At 35.0% G+C, this 24,239-nt stretch overlaps 1 protein-coding gene across 6 annotated transcripts in view; it reads left to right on the plus strand.

The window, feature by feature from the left end:
* Positions 1 to 24,239, plus strand: part of MIPOL1 (mirror-image polydactyly 1) — a 301,233-nt gene that overhangs the window by 231,653 nt on the left and 45,341 nt on the right. For all 6 annotated transcript variants that reach the window (XM_060294763.2, XM_060294764.2, XM_030854822.3 and 3 more), the window contains one exon: positions 21,651 to 21,881. In XM_060294763.2, coding sequence (XP_060150746.1) covers positions 21,651 to 21,881 — 231 coding nt within the window. The remainder of the gene's footprint in view (positions 1 to 21,650; positions 21,882 to 24,239) is intronic.

Here is a 24,239-nt window from a genome sequence, read left to right on the forward strand (position 1 = left end):
TAACAGAATGAAAATGTAAAGTACTCTGTTGTGATACGGAAGCTAGCGGAAGAAGCATCTATATATGAATCTATGTGAGAAATAAAGTATTGGCAGTGTTAACTAGGGAATAAGTCTTACATTTCTCTTATTTCTCTCAATACTGAACACATAGGAGGTAGCTGATAAATATTTTTTATTATTATTTCACTTAGAATATCAGAAAAAAGATGCTGTCTCTCCTGGGGAAAAATGTCTATGATTTTTATTATAACTGTCTATCAGCAATTTTTTTCATTGTTTGTGATAATTATTTTAGAAATCTTTTCCCTGGACTGCCTCTACTTATTCCTCTGATTTTTAGCCCCCACCTGTATGCTAATGATTCCCAAATGCAGATACACAGCCCAGACTTTTCTCTTTAGCTTCAGTCTATGTATGAAAACTATCTGCTGGACATTTCCAGATGATACTTCATGGGCACCCCAACTCAGAATGTCTGAAACTGAAGGCAGCAACTTTATTTAAAAAACTGCTCTTCCTTCTAAATGCCTGAGTCAACAAATTCATCTATTTCCCTTCTTAAATACTTCTTGAATCTGTTGTCTCTCTTCTATCATGGTTACCAATACCCTATTCAGACTCTCATTATATCTCACTGAAACTACTGACATAGCCCCCTACATAATTTCTCTGCAGCCAGTTTTGCTATCTTCGGGTCCATTCCCCACTCCTGGCTGCCATTTCCCTCCTTAAAGCCTTTCAGTAATGGTCCTCCATCCCCACAGGATAATGTCATAGTTTTCAGGGCTCTGCATGACCTCCCCATGACTGCCTCTTCAGTGTCATCTTTGCCCTCTTCCTGCCATCTAGTTGAGACCCCATCCACAACAAACTGCTTACAGTTGCCCACATGCTGTTCTTTTTCTCACCAGTATGCTTTGTTCTTTTTTAAGTTTTTATTGGAGTATAGTTGATTCACCAGTAGGCTTTTGCTTACATTTTTTTTTTTTTTTTTTTTTTAGGAATTGTTCTCTTCTAAATAACCTACTACCATCCTCACCTCCCATTCACCAGCCATATTAGGCCTGCTTCTGCTCTGTTTGTAGTATAATTATCTGTCTTCTCAACTGCATTCTTAATTTCTTAAGGGCAGACATACTCTTATTCAGTTTGTAACACTTGGGCTAGTAGTATATTTGGTATATCATAGACACTCAGACATTTTTGAAACGGGTACACTTTTAGAAATGTCTTATTCTTGAAAAGTACATGTTTTTAAGTTTTAAAATTTATTTCATTGTGTTGTGAGTGATCCCTTTAATAGCTCAAATTTGGTAAATTCATGTTTACCAAATCAGATGTAATCCATATATATGTAATTTTCTCGTTAAAATAATCATTTATTATATTCTGTTTTGCAATATGTTTCAATAAGTTACCAAAAAAAGTAATATATGCTGACAATATTATTGCAGAAGCCCTGTCTCATGTAGATGAAAATATAGGTTTCTTCTATATTATATTAATATTGGTAGCTCTTTATTTATGAATTTACTACACCCATAGCAGGAACAAACTGAATAAAATAAACTGAAGTCCAGCTTTCAGTCCTTTACCCATCCAAATCAGTCTTTTTTATATTTTTTCCTAGTTGAAAATACCTTTCAATTAGCAGATATTTTCTTGAGTAGTGAACAAGGTCAGATACATATTCCCCAAGTGAAGAACAAATTATAGTTGGGCCCATGTTTATATTTGTATTACAGATAAGTTCTATACATACCCACAATAGGAACTTATTAAATGAAAAACAAGCATGTTGCAGCTATGAATTTTTCAGATAAAGGAAATACAACCTTGCTTATTGAAAGGAGCCTAACATTCTTTGCTACAATAAGCTCAGCAGCAGTACATCTTGTCTTAATCCACTATCTCAATCCAAAGCTAGCTAAATATTGGACTGTAAGGACAGTAAAGATTTCCCTGCTATATCATATAACTGTCAGTTTGTTGGATTGGTTGGTTTGTTTGTTTTGATGATTTACTTCTAAGAGACCTAGAAGTTATGTTTGTCTCTCCTCAAAGTAAATCTCTTATGGGCAGTGATTACCAGAATATAGATGGATGTTGGATAGTACAAAATCTAGTATTAATGATTTCAGACCTTTTCTTATTATCAAAATATTTCAGTTCATCCTAATGTTTTTTCTTATAAAAATATCAAATCTTTTGGAAAATAAGCATGGATATATAAAAACTCACTTTACAGGCTACCTTCAGGGAATTGTTTTTACAATTGAATTGTTCTTTAAAATTGTAATTAATATTCTTTTTGGTGTTTGCATAATATTCAAATATACCTTTACTATTAAAAAGGACATATTATAGCAAGATATACTTTGTTGACAGAAAATCTATTCCAGAGATACATATAATATAAAAAGAGGACTCACCATGAAAATATGTACAAGATTTGAAATAAAGCATTAGTTTTAAAAACCAAAGAATTGGTATCTGGGAGTCTTGGTGTAGAAGATAGAGTGGAAAACAGATGAGAGCCTCTCAGACTAGGACTGTATGTTAGGTCTCCAGGAAGGGACCTGACCTGCCAGGTGGGTCTTTGCTAAATAAAGCCAAGTAAACTTCATTCTCAAAAATTTTAGAAGAGTGGGGATCTTGATCTGTTTCATTCATTACTCTATCCATAATGCCTAGAACTACATCTAGCACAAAGTAGATGTTCTATAAATATTTGTTGAATGAATGAGTGATGACAGTAAAAATGAGCATGTCCTCAACCAGACCAAAGAGTTGCCACACATTGACCTTACAGCACTCAGAGCATCAGTTATCCTCTCTCTTAGTTTCAGAAAATACTTGGAAGTAAGAGAACACTCTCCTTCCCTCTGAAAATAATCCCCTCTCCCTCCCCTACTTTACAAAGATCTGAAGGTTTCTCTTTAGGACTGGACATATTTGCAAGTCTATAGTAAGTTAAATATTTTCATCAAAGCTTTTCTCATACCACCATGCTGATACACATGACCTTCTTTAGCTACAACATCCTTTATATACCTTTGTTTGATTGAGCAACTCCTATTCCTTTTTCAAAACTCAGATTAGACATGTCTTCTAAGAAGCTCCTCTCTACCCCTCAGTCAGTCTGGGCTAGGTGCCCCTACTATGTACTGCTATAGCTTCTTCTATATGTCTTTTGCAACTTCCCAAACCAGACAGTTTCTGAAGAAGCATATTAGAACTAAATCACCTATGGCATCACACCCCACATTATATGGTTTCAGAAGTTAGCTGGCTGGTAAAGTGTAATTGATGTGATTTGTCATACATTATAATATGTAATTGTGTATCAGAGACAGCAAAAAAAATTGTTTTAAATTTCCAGTTGAGGTACCCATCTATTTAGCAGCAGTAACCCAATTTACATTTTTTCATTTACATGAGTAATTGGTTACCTGTGCAACATGAGTTATTGACCCCCATATTTTAAATTTATTCCGGTGAGGTTTTTGTGACCATTTAAAATTGAAGCCCCAGACATGTACCTGCTAGCCTGCCCCTAGTTCTGGTCTGACCTGGGTCCCTGGCCAAATTTTGAGAAGTAAGGAAATGCCATTATATCGCATAAAATATCAGATATCAAAATGAATATAGACATGTCTTCAAGAGACATAAACCAGAAATACTTATTTAAAAACATACATATTCTATGCCATCTTTCCAAACTTTAATATACAGAGGTCAGCAATGTACAAAATGAAACTCCTTTTAAAGTTGGAGTATGGTACCTTGCTCTCTCAAAGCACCATATTATTAAATAACTCTTAGAAAGAATTTTAGGAAAAATTGAGAAACCTTGCCTTCATACCAATTGGCCCATCAGTAATATCTTAAAAATTCATGTCACTGATAGTGCGCGGCTATTTCTCTTCTATACACTAGCCATGTCAGGCAAAAAAATGTATAAACGTTCCTTTCAGACCACCACAAAGTAAATAAACAGATCATCCAAGGATTGTGAAATCCAGTGTTTCCACCTCAGATCTAGCACATTTGTAATATTTTTCCATTCTGAGAACTTAAACTTTTTACTTTCACACTTTTTTCTTTATTTTCGATAAAGAAAACCCTTTTGATGTAGGATGCATCGTAAAGGGCCATTAATTCAGTACAGTGCTTTGAGTCACCCATTCTTATTTGATATTTAGGAGAATAATTTTGTGACCTTCTAGATTTAGGCTATTAAAATTCATACTTCATAAGACAGTATTGAGTAGTCAATTTAGTGTTAATTTTTTAGACTGAGGGGAAGGCCAGAATAAAAAATGTGTTAACTTCCTTGAAAATCTATAAGAATTAAATAAGTGAAAAAAATTTTAAATCAGCCTAATTTCTAGAAAGATTCTAAACAGTTATCAAGTATTCTAATAAAACTTAAGTCTGAAGAGATTTCTTCCACATTTAAAAAAAAAAAAAACTGCCAGTTTTTCCTGCCCAGCCAGGAGTTAGAATAAGTGAAACAAGAGGGCCTAAAATTCAGTAATTTAAAAAGTAAAGTTGTAAAACCCAACCTTTACTGTGTTGAATAAAAACCAAAAATCCAGACGTCTTCTGATCTTTACAGAGCACGTAGCAACTCTGTAGCAACAGAAACTTTATAACATTTCCTGATGACAGCGGCTGCACAATGGATTTTGAATAAGTCTGGTGTAGTGTTTAGTACAGTGAAAGGAGCTGGGTTGTTTTATGCTTTAAGTTGGCATTTTACCAAGGAGAGAAGTTTGTTGGTGGTTTGTTTTCCCCTCTTATGTTTAAGTGACAGAGTACTGATTAAAATGAGCATTTTTTCATGTTTATTCTTACTTGGTCTTTTTCTGAGCAAGATACTCAGTAAAATGAAAGCCAGATGCTTTTACACCTACACACTATATTGCTGAGCAAATCATTTATGGAAGGGAAGGCAAGATAAAGTTGCTTTTAAGAGTCCTTTAACATATCAGTTTGATAACTAGCAAAACACCTCTACTGCCATTAAATATTTACCAAGACTCGGCTTTGGGCAGGGGGGCAGTTTGGCGTAACAAATTTGACTCTGTGCAATGCCATTGATTAGCTATCAGAAGGACATAGTTAATAAATAACTTTAGGTATTACAGAGCACTCTACATTCTTGTCAAATATTTTCTCTGAAGATGACCTAAAAAAAGTCAGTTACAACCAGCATTCACCCCAGCAATGATTGCACAAGCACAACTATGAAAGAAATAAAGGCCAGGCAGATCAGTTGAGCAGTAAGTACTTAGGCAATCTTTCCTAGTGACTGTTGTCATTGCTGCTGGACTTTAGAACTGAACATGTTTACATTTAATTAGAAAGGACACACAGTTTACAGCACAGTAGCTATCAATATCAGATCAGAATTGATTTCCGCTTTCTCCCCAGTGATTGCTTCCTTCAACCTAATTAAAAAAGGCATATAACCAAAATGACTCACATAAATTTTAAAGCAAAGTAAACAATATTTCCTGGAGACCAAAACAAAAGTAAATGACATTCATCCTGATTATTAGCTACATTTTTTTGAAAGAATTCTGATGCCTATAAATGTACTATAAGGCATGTTTTAGTGTTATCAGACTGCTGATAAACCAAGTATTCCCTTCTGAAGAAACCTGAATGAATGCTTTACTGAGTTCTTTAGCTCTCAAAGAAACAATAACCTTACTTTTATCTTCATAATCCCTAAAACATGTAAATAAAGTATTCTGATAGAAGTTTGGACTGATTTTATTCATGTCTTCAATTTTCACATATTATAAAGAGCAACTGCTAAAAAATATAACAAAATGATTAACAGATTGATTTCCTTTTAAATAAGATGTATACAGCACATGTGTAATTTCCTAAAACATAAGGAATCATTCTGGTGTGTGTGAATAACATTTCTCTACAATTACCATAGACAAAATCATGAACAAAATTCTGATAAAAGATAATTTCTTATAACTCTATTCACTATAAAGAGAACTGCTTTAAATTTCACAAGCTAGCGTTTGTTGATTACACTAAATTATGGTAAAAATGTTTGGTTTTTTTTTTAATTATTTATTTATTTGGCTGTGTCGGGTCTTAGTTGCAGCATGCTGGATCTTCATTGCCGCATGCAGGATCTTCTTGTGGCTTGCGGGATCTTTAGTTGCAGCATACAGGATCTTTCACTTGTGGCATGTGGGATCTAGTTCCCTGACCAGGGATCAAACCCGGGCCCCCTGCATTCGGAGCATGGAGTCTTAGCCACTGGACCATCAGGGAAGTCCCTAAAAATGATTTTAAATCAGAGATATAAAGGAAAATAGCAGAGATGTAGAGGTTACCCCCAGGAGGATTGTGTTACAGCTCTCCTTCTTCCTTCTCTATGCATCTGCCATGCAATCCCATATCTAGAATGGAAGACTATCAAGATGTAAGGAAGTAAAGAAAGATTCAGATTAGAAGCAGGCCTTAAGTAACATTAATTAATCAATTTACAAATATAAAGCAGTTCTTCCAGGCACTAAAGATAGCGTAGTGAGCAAAACCTCTATAAGATCAAACATTTTTATCTGCTTTGGTTACTGATGTATCCTCAAGCATTTAATTTGTACTTGGTACTATATATGTCTAGTTGCTCAGTAAATATTTATTGAATGAATGACTCCTTTCAAGGATTATTTCACTACAAGCAAATGTTCATTCATCCACCAGGGGGGAGTCCAGTAGCACTTGTTTCTAGTATTCCAGGAAAACTGCTGAAGTCCACAATGGTGCCATAGTAATGAGAGTCAATGTAAAATCTCCTTCCAGAAGAGAATAACTCATCAGAGTTATTTTTGCTTACTTTTCTTTCTTTCATTTTCTTTTTAAATCTTAGGCTTTTTATTACTCTTAGTGTTCACAAAGCAATCAACCTGGAAGCCACATCAGTTAACTACAGACCAGTACTACATATCCATAGTTTATATTCTGCAGGGCACATACCAATCACAGAGATTCTAGTCAACCATTAAAACATTAAAAAAATTAAGAACCACATGAAGCGAGCCTATGGAACCAGTAATTAATTAATCAATTCCACAAATATTTATTAAATCCTTTTCTGGGCACTAGAGATCAAATGGTGAAAAAAAAAATCGCTTAACATCTGTCCAGTTGGAAGGTCAGAGTACTATAGGAACACATGAGAGGATCACCTAATCTGAACAACAGGTCAGATTTCTTAGAGAAACTCATATCCATGCTGAGATCTAAAGGATGAGTAGGGGCTAGTTAAGTAAAAAAGGTAAGGTCAGTGTTCTAGGGGATATGAAATTTGTTCATCCTGGCTTGAGTATAGAGGTAAATAGGTGAATAAAGAGAAGTGAGCTGGATAGAGAGGCATGAAGAGCTTTGTAAAGGATGCTTAAAGGAATTTGGACTTTATCCTCAGAGCAGTGAGGAGTCATTGAAGAGTTTTAATCCAGGTTGTCATACATTCATATTTGTGCTTTAGAAAACTCACTCAAGGCAAAGAGCAAGTGAAGACTATTGAAGTAACCCACTTAAGAAAATAGTAGCAGGCACTCTAAATTATGATAATGGTAATGGAGCTGAAAAGAATACTAGAAAGATGCAAGGGATTGATTAGATTGATCAATCAAAAGGATTGATTAGATTTTTAGGTGAGAAATGGATGTCAAGGATGATGCATAGGTTTTGAGCGTGAACACTGAGTAGAAAGTGATGCCCAGGGAGAAGGGAGGGAAAGAAAGGGCTGATTAGTAGAAGGATATAAAATGAGATCATGAGTTTAGTTTTAGACATACTGAGTTGTAGATATTTGCAGGATGGTCAAGTGAAGATGTCTCCTAGGTAATTGTGTAGATCTGGTGCTCAGGATAGAAATCTGATCGGGAGAGAAAGACTTCCAAGTGAAATAAATGATTGAGTGAAGCCATGGGACTGGGTTGAAATCAAGGGAGAGTGGCTAGAATGACCAACAGTTAACCAACAGTTAAGGATGCCTCCAAAGGAGATTAAGAAGCATCAAGAAATACTTTTGATGAAGCAGAAAACCAGAAGTGTATTTTCATAGAAAGCAAGGAAAGAAGGCATTTCCAGAAAGAATTGGCTTCTGATAGGTCCTATAACATAAAGATTGAAAATGTCTTTTATACTGAGCAACAAGATCTTTTCTGGAGCAGTTGTGGACAGAGCAGATGGTAGAGCCTTGAATAGAATTTGAGGTGAAGACAGCAAGCACAGACAATTTGATTCTAAATGAGATGATCCCAAACTAGATCCAAGAGAAATCCCATCTTTTAGACCAGACTAGCATAGCTTTGAACTTAGTCAGAATCCCTGGCAGAAAACAAAACAAAACAAAAAATCTTCATAAGTGGAATATCTGACCCAAGAAAATAAATAAAAGGTGAGTTCTAGAATTTTATTTCCTAGATTTAAGCCTCAGTATATAGTTCCATGCTCTCTTGAAATTCCACTCAGAAAAGGAGCAAGGTTAGAGGCTGTTTGTCATGTAAGGTGATGAAGAGACACAAAACACCCCCTGGCCAGAGCAGAGCAATTGTTTTAAAAGGCAAATCTTGTTCCCCTCTCTTTAAAATCCTTCAGCAGCTTCTCATTTGCCTTAAGAAAAAGACCAAATTCCTGTTTGGTCCTCATGTTCCAAAAGGCCCTCTATGATCTAGACCCAACCACTTGTTCACTGATACGAGCACTGGTTGTAACTGGGCTTCATTGAGCTCATCAGCCATCCTTTCTCTTATTATAAGGCCTTGGCACATGTTCTTCCCTGTGCCTGAAATGCTTCCTTCACCTCTCTTCTAGTTAATACCTACTCTTACCTTTAAATTTCAACTCAAATGTCACATCCCTTCCTTTATAGCACTTAAAATAATTTGAAATGTGTGTTTAGTCACTACTCTAGCTCTAGCTCTAGCAAAGTGCCCAGAACACAGTAGTCATTCATTTACATGAGGAAGGGAAGCAGGGCCTGACGTGTCACCATGCTGCCACCCAATTCCAAATAAAACAAAGCACATGCTTCCAGTATGCATACTGACTGAACCCTATTCAGCAATTCAATTAACCAAATAACTGTACAGCAACAGCTGTGTATCAAGCACTGTGTGTTTGTAATGGTCTCATTAAATGAATTTATTTAAACCTCGTAGCTGAGATCAGCATCAGTGCTTATCCTAAGCTTTATATAATGTGAAATAAAACTATATATCTAATAGGACTTTATTTACTTTTCCTAAGGGAGTCACTTAGGATCACTAATAAAATAGAAAAATATTTACCCTATGTAAGAACAGTTGGTTAGGGCTTCTCCAGCAGCACAGTGGTTAAGAATCCACCTGCCAATTCAGGGGACACGGGTTTGAGCCCTGGTCCAGGAAGATCCCACGTGTCACGGAGCAACTAAGCCTGTGCGGCACAACTACTGAGCCTGCAGGCCTAGAGCCCGTGCTCTGCAACAAAAGAAGCCTGCGCACCGCAATGAAGAGTAGCCCCTGCTCGCTGCAACTAGAGAAAGCCCACGCACAGCAACAAAGACCCAGTGCAGCCAAAAATTAAAAAATAAATTTTAAAAAAACGAACAGTTGATTATTTGAGGTTTTTACGTTTTTAGTAAAATCATTTATTCATGCAGATGGTATGGGACATAGTTTTCAGTAGTTGAGCAAACTTCTCAGCCATCTGCTAAGAAATTGGCTAATGAGCTTGTGCCAAGCTCCTCAAAAATCTTTTTGTCTAGAACTGACCCTTATGCGGGTGACAGTCTTCCTTTGTGTGACTGTTCTTAGATGGAGTACCCACTTCAGTAGAATTAGGATGACAAATTATGATATCTGGCATTTAACTAGGCCTCAGCATTGTGAGCTCACTTACACCTAGAGATGACTGAGTCCAGTCTTCTGGACTGTGCAGGGATTTCTTCTACACTATTTCTAACAGCTTGTTATCTAGTGTCTACATAAATATGACACCTCATCACAGGTAGGGTTTACCCTACCTGATAAGCCCTCCTGTGGAGATGCTTCAGTTTATAACTTATAACAGACATAGCTAAATTCAGGTGTGATTAGGTCTGATTTGGCTATTATGCCACGGCTGGCTATGCTTACCCTCTTTTCTATCTGATGTCACTTTTGATTCCTACTGGACTTATGGTTAGTCAACCTTCATTAATACTGTGTGTGTGTGTGTGTGTGTGTGTGTGTGTGTGTGTCTTGGGAGGGTGGGATTTAATAGACTTTATTTATTAGAACAGTTTACATTTACAGTAAAATTGAGATAATACAGAGTTCTCATACATCTCCTCCCACAGGTAGTTTCCCCATTATTAATATCTTGTGTTGGTGTGGCACATTTGTTACAGTTAGTGAAACCATATTGATACCTTATCATTACTTAAAGTCCACAGTTTACAGTAAGGTTCACTCCTTGTGTTGTACCATTCTATGGGTTTTGAAAAATGCAAAATATCATGTACTCACTGTTACAGTTTCATACAGAATAGTGTCACAGCACTTAAAAAAAAAACGTGTGCTTTTGCCTTTTTATCCGCCTCTGCCTCCCCCTGAACCTTTGGCAACTACTGACCTGTTTACTGTGTCTGTAGTTTCACCTTTTCCACAGTGTCATATAGTTGGAATCATGCAGTATATAGCCTTCCAGACTGGCTTCTTTCACTAAGTAACATGCATTTAAGTTTCCTCCATGTGTTTTCACGGCTTGATATCTCACTTTTTATCATTAAATGATATCCCATTGTATGGATGTACCACAGTTTGTTTATATATTTGCCTATTGAAAGATATCTTGGTTGCTTCCAGTTTGGGGAAATTACGAATAAAGCTGCTATAAACACTCACGTTCAGGTTGTTGCGTAGACATAGGTTTTCATTACTATTGGGTAAACACTTAGGAGCACGATCAGTGTATCATATGGTAAGATTATATGTAGCTTTGTAAGAAACTGCCAAACTGTCTTTCAGAGTACCTGTACTATTTTGCATTACCACTACCAATAAGCCGGAGTTCCTGTTGCCCCACATCCTCACCAGAATTTCGTGTTACTCCTTTTCTGGATTTAGCTCTTCCAATAGGTATAGTGGTATCTCACTGTTTTAATTTGCAGTTCCCTGGTAGCCTATGATGTTGAGCCTCTTTTTGTATGTTGATATGCCATCTGTATTTCTTCTTTGGTGATATATCTGCTTCTTTTGTCTATTTTTTAATTGAGGCTTATTTTCTTATTGTTGCATTTTAAGAGTTCTTTGTATATTTTGCATACTAGTCCTTTATCAGATATGTATTTTTCAAAGATTTTCTTCTGTCTGTGGATTGTCTTTTCATTCTTTTAACAGTATGTCTTGCAGCATATAAGTTTTTAATTTTAATAAGGTCTAACATCTGTTTTTTTCATGGATTATGAAAAATCCATGGTGTTGGTGTTGTATGTAAAAACTCATTATTAAACCCAAGATCACCTCAGTTTTCTCTTATGTTATCTTCTAGATGTTGTATAGTTTTTCATTTTACTCCTTAGGCCTGTAACACATTTTTAGTTACTTTTTGTGAAAGGTGTAAGTTCTTGGTGTAGATTATTTTTTTTCTTGTATGGATGTCCATTTGTTCCAGCACAATTTGTTAAAGAAAAGGCTATTCCTTGTCCATTGAATTGCCTATGCTTTTTTGTCAAGATCAGTTGACCATTGTTGTATGGATCTATTTCAAGGCTCTCTATTCTCTTCAACTGATCTGTTTGTCTCTTCTTTTGCCAGTGTAATGCTGTCGTGATTGCTATAGCTTTAAGTCCTGAAGTTGGATGGTGTCAGTCTTCTGACTTTGTCCTCCCTCAATATTGAGTTGGCTGTCCTAGATCTTTTGCCTCACCATATGAACTTTAGAATCAGTTTGTCAATGTGTACAAAATAATTTTCTGGGCTTTTGATTGGCATTGCATTGAATCTATAGAACATGTTAGGAAGAATTGACGTCTTAACAATATTGAGTCTTTTTATTCATGCTCATGGAATATCTCTCCATTTATTTAGGCCTTTGATATCTTTCATCTGAGTTTTCCTCATATAGATCCTATACATATTTTGTTAGATTTATATCTAAATATTTCGTTTGGGGGAGTGGTAATATAAGTGGTATTATGTTTTAATTTTAAATTGGAATTGTTCACTGCTGCAACATAAGAAAGCAATTGACTTTATATTAACCTTACATCCTGCAGCCTTGTTAAAGTGACTAATTAGTTCCAGGAGTTTTGTTGTTTTATTTTCATTGAGTCTTTTAGATTTTCTACATAGACAATCATGTTATCTGTGAACGAAGACAGTCTTATTTTTTCCTTCTTAATCTGTATACATTTTATTTTATTTTATTGTCTTTTACATTAGCTAGCACATCCAGTACTGTGTTGAACAGAAGTGGTGAGAGGAGATATCCTTGTCTTGGCCCTGATTTGGGGGAGAAAGCATCTAATTTCTCACCAATAAGTATGATGTTAGCTATAGGGGTTTTTTTGTAGATGCTCTATATCAAGTTTAGAAATTTCTTCTCTCTTCCTAGTTAGCTGAGAGTTTTTATCATGAATGGATATTAGATTTTCCAGCGCTTCTTCTGCATTTATTGGTATGATCAAATGATTTGTCTTCTTTAGATTGTTTTGTAATGGACTATATTAATTGATTTTCTAATGTTTTATACCGAGAATAAATCCTACTGGATAGGAGTGCATAATTCTTTATGTACTTTGTTGGGTTCGATTTGCTAATATTTTGTTGAGGATTTTTGCGTCTATATACATGAGAGATAATATTCTGTAGGTTTTCTTTTCTAATAATGTCTTTATCTGGTTTTGGTGTTAGGGTAATGCTGGACTCATAGATTGAATTAGAAAATATTTCCTCTGTTTCTACTTTCTGGAAGAGATTTTAAAGAATTGGTATAAAAAAATTGGTATCATTTCTTCCTTAAATGTTTGATTAACTCCTCTGGGCCTCGGGTTTTCTTTTTTGGAATGCATTGACTATTGATTTAATTTCTTTAATAGGTAAAGGCTTATTCAGATTGTCTATTTCTCCTTGCGTGAGTTTTGGTAATTTGTATCTTGCAAGGAATTTGTTCCATTTTATATAAGTTATTAAATTTGTGGACATAGAGTTGTTAATAACATTACTTTATTATCCTGTTAATGTCCCTGGGATCAGTAGTGATGACCTCTCTTTCATTTCTGATATTAGTAATTTTTATCTTCTTTATTTTTTCTTGGTTAGCCTGGCTATAGGTTTATTGATTTTATTAATTGTAATAGGCCAAAAATGCCCCCCCCAAAAGATGTCCACATTATATAACTGGAACCTTTGTTACCTTATGTGGTAAGGAGATGTAACAAATCTCCAAACACTTGGGAACATTTAACAACACATTTCTAAATAATCCATGAGTCAAATAAGAATTCTCAAGGGAAATTAAAAAATATATATGGAAGTGAATGAAAATAAAAGTACTGCATAGCAAAATTTCTGGGACATAGCTAAGGCAGTGCTGAGAGTGAAATTTTTAGCACTAAATACATACATTAGGAAAATTGGAAGTGTATCAAATCAACAATCTAAGGTCCTACCTCAAGAATCTGGAAAGAGAACAAAAAAATAAATGCAAAGCAAGCAGAAGGAAGAAAATATTAAAAATAAGAACAGAAAAGGGCTTCCCTGGTGGCCCAGTGGTTGAGAGTCTGCCTGCCGATGCAGGAGACACGGTTTCATGCCCCGGTCCGGGAAGATCCCACATGCCACAGAGCGGCTGGGCCCGTGAACCATGGCTGCTGAGCCTGCGCGTCCGGAGCCTGTGCTCCACAACGGGAGAGGCCACAACAGTGAGAGGCCCGCGTACCGCAAAAAAAAAAAAAAAAAAAAAAAACAGAAAGAAGCACATAAGAGCAGAGAGAAAACACATTATGAATATCAGGAATGATAGGATATCACTATAGACTTCGCAGAGATAAAAACAATAAGAGATTACTATGGACAGCTCTACATGCATAAAAATGGCAATTTAGAAGTAACAGACCATTTCCTAAAAAAACTCTTATTCCATTACTGATACATGCAATAACCTGAATGAATCCCCAGAGAACTATGCTGAGAGACAACAGAAAATCCCCAAACCTTTCCATTTGTATAACACTCTTGAAATGACATTACAGAAATAGGAAACAGATTAGTGGTTCTTAGGATTTAAGGAGGGGATGGAGTGGTAAGGAAGTAGGGAAATATACTTCGTGGTGATATAACTGTTTTGTATCTTGACTGTATCAATGTCAATATCTTGGTGGTGCTATTATACTAATTATTTATACTAATAATAATAATTTATACTAATAATAATAATATATACTAATAATTTTACAAAATGTTGCTATAATTTTACAAAATTTACTATAATTTTACATAAATTTACTATAATTTTACAAAATGTTACTTTTGGGGGAAAGTGGTAAATGACATGAGGGATCTTTCTGTATTATTTCTTACAACTGCATGTGAATTTGTAATGATCTCAAAACAAAATGTTAATCTTTAAATATTCCTCAAAAATGGAATGGAATGGAGTGTGGATGAGGGAAGCAATGGAGAATATGAGGCTGCACATAAAGATACGAAGAAAAGAAAGGGAAATAAAACTGATGTGACTCTTCTATAATACTAGAGCCCACTTATTCGAATGGAGCATTTAAGCAACAATGTTCAATAAATACTTTTTGTCTTCCTCTTATAGAGAAGCCACTGTGCTAGGCCCTCTAAGGAAATAAAGAAGAGTAAAAAATGGCCCCTTCCTTCAATAGCATTAGACTAAAGTAGGGAAGATAAAGTGAGTATAAAGTAGCTATAAAGGATAGTAGAAAGCGATGAATATAATACAAGGGGTATGGAAAGGGTATGGAGCTTAGAGGAAGTAGTGTCTCCTTGGGCAGGATATGGGAGTGTGACTTCATGACGGTTGTGGCAGTTCATCTGGATCTTGAAGTGTAGTGATCGGGCGCTTAGAGGGATAGGGAAATAGAATTCCAAGTGGAGGCAACAGTGTGAGCAATAATCCCAGAGTGAAAAGTGTGAGGGCAGTTTTAAAGAACAGTTTATATTTCCATTTGGCTAGAATAAAAGTTTTTGATAGAATAGTTAGGAAAAGGTCTGGAAAGAAAACTAGAACAGAATTCTGGAGCACCTTGAATGTCAGACTAAAACTTGGGACATAAACCTAGAATTCTATATCCAGTGAAATTGTCCTCCAAAAGTGAAGGAGAAATAAAGACTTTCTTAGACAAAGACTGAGGGAGTTTGTCACCAGTACACCTGCCTTGAAAGAAATGTTAAAAGAAGTTCTTTTGAGAAAAGGCAATCACAGTAAGGCGGAAACTCAGATCAAATTAATTCATGCAATAAACCAGGAAGTAAAAACAGACACTGTCCTTTCAGGAAATGTATACTGAGGACAACATAGCACATACTTCTGGTTTCCATACTCGCTTTGTCTTTATTTATTTTTATTCAGTGAAACAAGCCAAACCTGCCTCTTTTTTTTTTTTTCGGAATGATTTAATAATATTATCAGTAAGTGATAAAGGTTAGGAAAACTAGTTTAGTTCTCCCAATTCATGAAAAACCTGTAGCAACAGTTGTTTTTCATCAAACTACTTATAAAATATCTAAATATTGTATGAGACCTTATACAGAATTAATTAGAAATAAATTATTTCTTAAAAAATTATACAATGTATGAATGCTTGTTTTTGGCCAGGTATTGTGCCAGATATTTTCACATAAGTAGATCACCTTATTTTGTTCTCATGTGAACTCAGTGAGATTTTTCTCATTGTTTTAGAGTTGAGGAAATTAATACTTAAAGTTATAAAGTATTTTTCCCAAGGTCAGACAGAGTGAACAGCAAGACTGAAATTTAAATCTACTTCTTTAAAGTCCAAATCTGACATCTTTTCATTTACCAGATTTAGCATTCTTGACGTATTAGACTAGATAATTCTTTGTTGTGAGGGTCTGTCCTCTGCAATGTAGGATGTTGAGCAACATCTCTGGCCTCTATTCACTAAATGCTAGTAGCATCCCCCCCTCCAGTTGTAACAGTGAAAAATGTCTCCAGATGTTACAAGATGTCCCTGAGGGACAAAATTACTCCTCGTTAAGAACTATTGGCCTGGGACTTCCCTGGTGACACAGTGGTTAAGAATCCGCCTGCCAATGCAGGGGACATGGGTTCAAGCCCTGGTCCGGGAAGATCCCACATGCCTCAGAGCAGCTAATCTCGTGTGCCACAACTACTAATCCTGTACTTTAGAGCCCGCGAGCCACAACTGCTGAGCCCGCGCGACACAGCTACTGAAGCCCGCATGCCTAAAGGCCGTGCTCTGCAACAAGAGAAGCCACCACAATGAGAAGCCTGCGCACGGCACCGAAAAGTAGCCCCCTCTCACCACAACTAAAGAAAGCCCACACACAGGAAAGAAAACCCAATGCAGCCAAAAATTAACTAATTAATTTTTTAAAAAAAGAACTATTGGTCTATACTGTGACACCTCATCTCTAAATTTTTAATCCAAGAATATTTATTCAATTAAAATAAACAGTATATATAGATCACATGAATGCTTGAGCAATTACTGTAAATAAATGAAGCATAAATAGAAGTGTAAGTGCATATAGTGGGATGGTGAATAAAGTGATCTCATGAAAGGACTTAAGAAATAGTTGATCACGGAAACAAGAAGCCAAGAAAAGTAGCATCAAAACTTGGTATAGATGGAAAAGTACTAGTTTGCAAGAATAAGATGAATCCATGTTTGACATTACAGTTGAGAGTTCAACAAGCAGGTAAACACAAGTTGAGGGGAACATAAATATCTACAAGCAAAATGTAAAAGTGGGTCATAAACCTGAAAATTCCGAGATATTTTCGGCTGAGGCAGTACAGGGAGTTAGGGATCAGGAAAATAGTCAGGATCACAGTCATGAGGGAACAGACCAGGAGACACTGAAATGAAGACAGAAACCACTACAGAAAGGAATCTATTACATGCTACTTAATGGTCTAATACCCATTGAATGACATCTCCTACCTTGGCCTGCTGTTGGACTCATGTGGTGAGCAGCCTAGGAGATAATGTATAGTCACAGTTGGTGTGGATTCGAATTATGATTATATGAAAGACTACTAAGTAAAAATACTTTTAAAGTCTCACTTTCTATACTAAATTAGAAAAATTAATTCATTAAGAATTATATAATTTCAAAACTGGAAGAGTTAATTGAATTTTTTATATTACTTCATTATCTTCATGATAAATAGGGATGGTTACCATCCTATGTTAGTATTGTGTGAGCCACACTGTTTCTGAGAGTGATTTAACAGCTTTTCTGTTGTTTTATAATTTATTCTTACTATAACTTAAAATATTTTCCCATACAATGTCATTTAAGTGCCATTAAATTGTAATGCCACTGCTATACAAAAAAATGCATCTGAAAATCAATCAACTTTGAACAGAGGTTAAATGTGATATGACTCTGAAGAAAGCTAAACAATGTGGCCCTCTTGTCAATTTAGGGAAGAGCTTTCTGAGGGAAAAAGCATCACTAAAACAAAAATGCACTTCAGTGGTTATAGATTTATACATGCTGGGAATATATCCTCTCTACTTCACTTTTATTCCTATAAGAAAATTTCCCTAAATTATGAACATTTTAATTTATTAAACTTATGAATGCATTCTTACCATAAATAAAATTGCCCTATGTAATTTAATATGTTGGAATTGGGAAATAAATCACATGATGAAACTGAAAAAAACTATGAAGTATTGTAAGTTCTAAGAAGGAAAAGAGGTTCTATGAGACAGAATAACAAGGAGGGAACATCAAAATTTAGACTGAAGAGACATAAAAGGTTTATCTGAGAAAGTAGTATTTATGCTGAGACCTAGTGAATGAGTAGGAGTCGGTCACATAGAAGCGTGGAGGGAAAGGCATTTCAAAGAAATGCTTCAAGCAGGAAAAGCTTGCTGTACCTGAGAAATGGAATGTCTGCTAAAAGGTGGTAGGTAGAGAGACCGGATGATAGAGGGCTTTGTAGCCCATGGCAAATAGGGGAGGATTCCAGCCCAGGAAGGGGGCTATGATGTGTGTCCAGGTTCTGGCTCTGCTAGGGTAGGGGTATGAGATTAATTAAATTACTTACCTCTTTGTTTCAGTTTTTTCATTAGTAAAAAAGTAATATTAATAGGACTCCCTTCCTAAGTTGTTGTGAGGTTTAGTGAGTTAAAATATGTAATTTGTTATCTTCAGAGATTTATTCTGAGTTTGATGAGGTGCTATTGCAGGATTTTGAGTGACGTTATCTAATTTATCTTTTTAAGAGATCACTCCAGCTACTGCTTCAGTTTGAGAAAGACTTGATGGGGATTTAAAGGTTTCCAAGGTATTTTGAATGAATAGTAGCTTTTTGAGCTTGAGAATAAAGGGTCCCAGTTACAGGTCCATCTGAGAGAAAAATTAAAGTCAGGTAGTATAAATTTGCCAAAAAAAGGAAAAGACTAAATTAAATGGTAGAAAACTAGCAAATGATGAATGATTAGGTGATTAAATGGGGATAATATTGATTTTAATAATGGTGTGATTTTAAAAATTGAGTCATTGATTCTTAATATTTAATTGGTTATAATATACTAGACAGTGTTGTAGGTATCACAAACAAATGCAGAATTCCCAAACTATGCTGATCTACTTCAAGTTTTAAATGAAGAGCATAGGACTTCCCTGGTGGCACAGTGGTTAAGAATCCGCCTGCCAGTGCAGGGGACACAGGTTCAAGCTCTGGTCCAGAGATCCCACCTGCCACAGAGCAACTAAGCCCATGCACCACAACCGCTGAGCCTGCGCTCTGGAGCCCACGAACCACAACTACTGAGCCCACGTGCCACAACTACTGAAGCCCACACACTGCAATGAAGAGTAGCCCCTGCTCGCCGCAGCTAGAGAAAGCCCACATGCAGCAACGAAGACCCAGTGCAGCCAAAAATAAATAAAAATCCCTTTTTAAATAAATAAATAATAAATGAGCATATATTTAAGATTAAAAATATAAAGAACAGGGCAGGCTATGATTCTTTTAACTGGACACAAAAAAGCACTGCCATTAATGGAATAATAATAAATTAGATTTCATTAAAGTTAAGAACTTACATTCATCAAAAGACAACATTAAGAGAATGAAATGTCACTGCACCCCCATTAAAATGGCTGAAGTTAAGAGGACTCGGAATCCCACTCTACGGGTGCATATAGAGCAACTGGAACTCTTGCTGATGTGAGAATAAGTTGGTATGACCACTTTGGGAAACTTTGCAGTATCTACTAAATCTGAACATATATACACCCTATGGAGGAATTCTGCTCCAGAAATGAGTACTTATGTCAGTTATACCTCAATAAAGCTGGGGAACAAAAACAAGCCAAAAAGAAATGGGTACTTAGGTCCATCAAAAGACACATACAGGAATTATTCATAGCAGCAACAGTGGAATGGTTAAATAAATTGCTATGTATTTATGTAATGGAATACTTCATAGAATAAAATACAACAACAGGATGAATCTCAGAAACTTTATGTTAAGCAAAATATTAAGTCAGACAAAAAGTTCAAAAACAGGCAATATTAATCTTGATAGAGGTTGGACTAGTGATTACCTTTGGAAAGGGGTTCAACTGGGAGGACTGGAGTGTTCTGCATTTGTTCTGTATTTTATTCTTTACATTTTGTCAAGCTGAATACTTTGGATTTGTGCAAATTACGTAATTTAAAATGTAATTAGGGACTTCCCTGGCGGTCCAGTGGTTAAGACTCCGGCCTTCCGGTGCGGGGGGACACAGGTTCGATCCCTGGTCGGGGAACTAAGTTCCCACATGCTGTGTGACACAGCCAAAAAATTAAAGAAAAAAAAATGAAATTGATATTTAAAGGTAAAGAGCATAGACTTTTTAAAGGTTTTTTTGTTTTGTTTGTTTTTAGTTTCTTTCTTTCTTGGGTGTTTCAAGTAAACAAAGAGAGTAGATTGAAAGAAAATGGAAGTTGGAACAATGCAGACAGTATGAGAGAACAGAGAAAGAATTAGGAAAATGAGCAGGAGACAGGAGTCTTTAAGCATATGGATTGGTAGAAAGAACCAAGAAGAATGAAGTAAGGGTTAGATACATAACAAGATGAAAACCATGAAGGAAGATACTTTCTTTGCACTCTGCAAATCTGGCAGTATACACCATTCTTATTTCATATATAGTAATCACTTGACCACAGTTTAGCAGCATCTCTCTTCTTAGGGACTAAACTGAATTCTGACATGATTTCTTTTGGTATGCTAACTATCCCTGTCTCAAGTCCATCTTATTTCTGTGTGACACCTTGTCCAAAGTGAGCACCCTGGAGAGGCGTATAGGCTATTTAAGCAAAAAGAAGAAATTTATAATTACTTCAGTTTGAAAAGTTTTAGATAAAGTACCAGACTAGATATTCAGCCAGAGTTAAAGTTCCCTGACCAGCTTTCTACAGCTTTAAGAATTATATTACTTTCTTTCAACATTATCAATCTGTATTATATAGTTAGGGTGTTTTACTTCAAGTCTCCCATCGACATTTCTTTTGTATGCATATACTGACATGATCTTATTTAATAAAAAAAAGAACATCTCCTGTGTGGATTTTAAATTTCCCATTATTAAATATTTATATTTTCAAAATGTCTTTATTTAATTGAGTGAGGTGCTTGGTGCCATTTCAAAATAACCTCAGGTGGTAGGTGTAATGACATATCAAAGATCTGACCTTTAGCATTTTAAGATTCTATTTGTCTGCATTTTCTTCTGCATTAATTTAGTCTTAATTTATATGCTGTTTCTCTGTATGACTTAATGAGTGGATGTGTTTGGCATAAGATTCATTAACAAAAAGAAAATATATCTGAATACATATTATTTCTGTGCAGGTTGACTTGTGATTTTAACTTCATTTATATCTCAATTGTGACAAGTAGAAAATGCTGTGTATAAGGCTGATCGGTATTTGTACAAATCTCATTCATTCTCATTACGTGTTCAGCCGAATAGACCCTGGATCTCCTAAACTGATGCCCATTCTCTTACTTCTCAGTTCTTTGCAGTCAGCTTATTATATTCTTTTACTTACCTAGAGATACTTTATTCTCCAATTCTTTGCTATTCCTTTTAAAGAAAATTGAATGTAATATTTACACTGATACAATTAAATTAACATCCTGCAGCATCTTTTTGTATGCTTTGGTAGCAAAGATAATCATTTGTCTGGGTAGCTTTCAGCCTAGAAGCAGAGAAATGGATAATTATCAAGTATAATATTGTGATATAAAAATTATTTGTATTTACCCGTTTAAGTTATCTTTATTGATTTTTAGAAATGGGTATTTCTAACTGGAGATTTTCGTTAAATAGATTATTGGTCCGTCAGCCTACATATTTATGTTTAAATTATTTATTTTTATATTTTCTCAGTTTACACAAATCTTTATCCCAAGAAGAAAATCTGAAGGATCAGTTTAACCATACCCTTAATACCTATGAAGAAGCTTTAAAAAGTAGAGAGAACATTGTTTCCATCACTCAACAACAAAATGATGAATTAGCTACCCAACTGCAGCAAGCTCTGACAGATCGAGCAAACATGGAATTAGAGCTTCAGCACACCATCGAGGCCTCCCGAGCAGCCAATGACAAAGTTCAGAAGTAAGTAAAATGACCTTGCATTATTTCAAAAGCATGAAACAAAACAAAACAAAAGCACATTCTTTTGGCAACTAAATAATATATTATTTATTATTTATGCTCTTAATAGTTTAAGACAAAAGTGGATTGAGCCAAATGAACTTTTTTAGACGGCCTGTCATATCTACATTTGGGGTCAAAAAGTCATTTACTTGCGAATCATGGTTACTATTTAGGGCAAACCATTTTTATTGAATAATTGATCTTCAGGGGTTCATGGAGGCCATACGATTAAAATCAGTTCATAGGTAATAGGTAATTAGCAAGGGGAAGAGACAGTCAAGTTACCAACCCTACTCATTTAGCTTCACAATAATCTTACTTGAGCTGAAATCATCTATGACCTTGCAATCTGAGACCTCTAGGCACATAGAATCCAGTACAGTGAAATTAATTTTCTTGTGTTGTTCTTCTGAAGTATTCAATACAGCTTTTCACAGTACATGATCACATTTATTTTCAATAATCTTTGCATTTTTATTAAAATTTAAATAAAGCTGCATAATCAGTCAGTCCTTAATGATAGATAGCAAAATATTAACAAATAACTTATCAGACAAGGAAGTCACTTGTTAATTTATGGGACTTGAACACTGTAGCAGAATAGTCTAAAGCAGCTTTAATGTAATAGAACTTGTCATTTTAACTGAGCCCTTTTTTATGTATTGTTAACAGCATTACATCATTCACACACCTAATTGAATTCAATTTCTAAGACATACCTTCTTCCTTAACAATTTTTTTTTTCAGTTTTACAGTATGGAAAAGTAGAGCTAACTTCAAGGTTTCTTACTTCTCAATACTTTTTGTTTGAAAATAAGTCTTCAGAAACATTTCCTCAACATCCCTGAAATTATATCTTGATTACTAGCCCAAGATCAGGTAAATTCGTAGTCAAGACTGTTTTAAAACAGATTAGGAATTAATCTTTAAGGTATATGTACCTTGAAACTTACGATTTATGGTGTTATATTTTATAGGTTTAAAGATTAAGTTTATATTCAGTCAGAAACTGTATCCGATTATTCACAAAGTATATTAACGTTCTAAGAACCCCAAGATAGATATTTAGGTAGATCTCATTTCATTGTAAATTACAAATCACTAACTTTTGACAGTCAAGATCGGATTTAGCTCTATTTGCTTAAAGGATACAAATACTTAAAAATTTCAAAGTTTTCTTTACCTGTAATCCTTTAATTTCTATACATAACTAAAATTCCCTAAAACAGTGTTTCCCAGAGAGCAATTAGATTTCTAAAAAAATTTGGAAATGTTGTCAACTTTTATTTTTTAGATCTCATCAGCTATTGTTATTATTTTTAAAAGAAATAACTTTGTACCCCAAGAAGTAGAAATAACATTTCTCAGATAACGCTTTAAATTTAATAAGTTTAACCTTTTGAAAAACTAACTATATTGTCCTTATTCTTCACGTTTAACAACAGACAAATCAAGACTTTTTAATGGAAATGGCACCAATCCATCGACAGAGTTTAAGTGCAACAATTATGTCATTTACAAGAGTTAAATGTTAAATTTTAATTTAAATGTTAAATCTTTTATTCTGATTTCTAGCAATCAGACCTAGATGAAATATTATCAGGCTTTCCACTTCATATTTAATCCACTATATTTCATCTTTAATTGCCCTCAAGTGTGCAGTGTATCTTCATTACAGTTAATGTGGGCATCAGCCTATTTTGTTGGATATAAGATGATAACCTTCCAGGAAGCCAACTGATAAGACTTTGTTAGATATTAACAGGTATTGGTATTCTGTTAGGTATTAGTATTCTCCATATAATCTGAAATCACTATTACTAGCAATTATTTTTGAAGGTCCTTTGAAAATATGTCAGTGTTCCAGGCAATAATTAAAATTTAAATTTAAAAGGTCCACATTTCCCCTTTACCCTTCACAACCAAATTCCTTAAATAACTGATCTGTATTCACTACCTCTAGTTTTTCAATTCCCATTTGCTCTTCTACTACTCAATACACTATGGCTAGCTCTTATACTAAATTGTTCTTCTTAAGATTACCAGTAATTTCCTAATTATTGAATTCAATGGCCCATTCCTAATTATACTTTATCATAAAATTTATATATGAGCATGGTAATTTATATATGAGCATGGTAAAATAAGTAAAGATGCTCATATATCTTCAACATGGTAATTTAAAAGCTCAGGCTCTGGATTCAGAATGCATAGCTATGTGAACTAGGACATTTTAAAACACTGCCTTGATGTGGGCAATAGTATGTGGACAGTAATACACCTACTTCATAATGTTGTAAGAATTAGATGAGATAA

This window comes from Globicephala melas, chromosome 2 (assembly GCF_963455315.2).
Source record: "Globicephala melas chromosome 2, mGloMel1.2, whole genome shotgun sequence".
In the NCBI taxonomy this organism is placed as follows: domain Eukaryota; kingdom Metazoa; phylum Chordata; class Mammalia; order Artiodactyla; family Delphinidae; genus Globicephala; species Globicephala melas.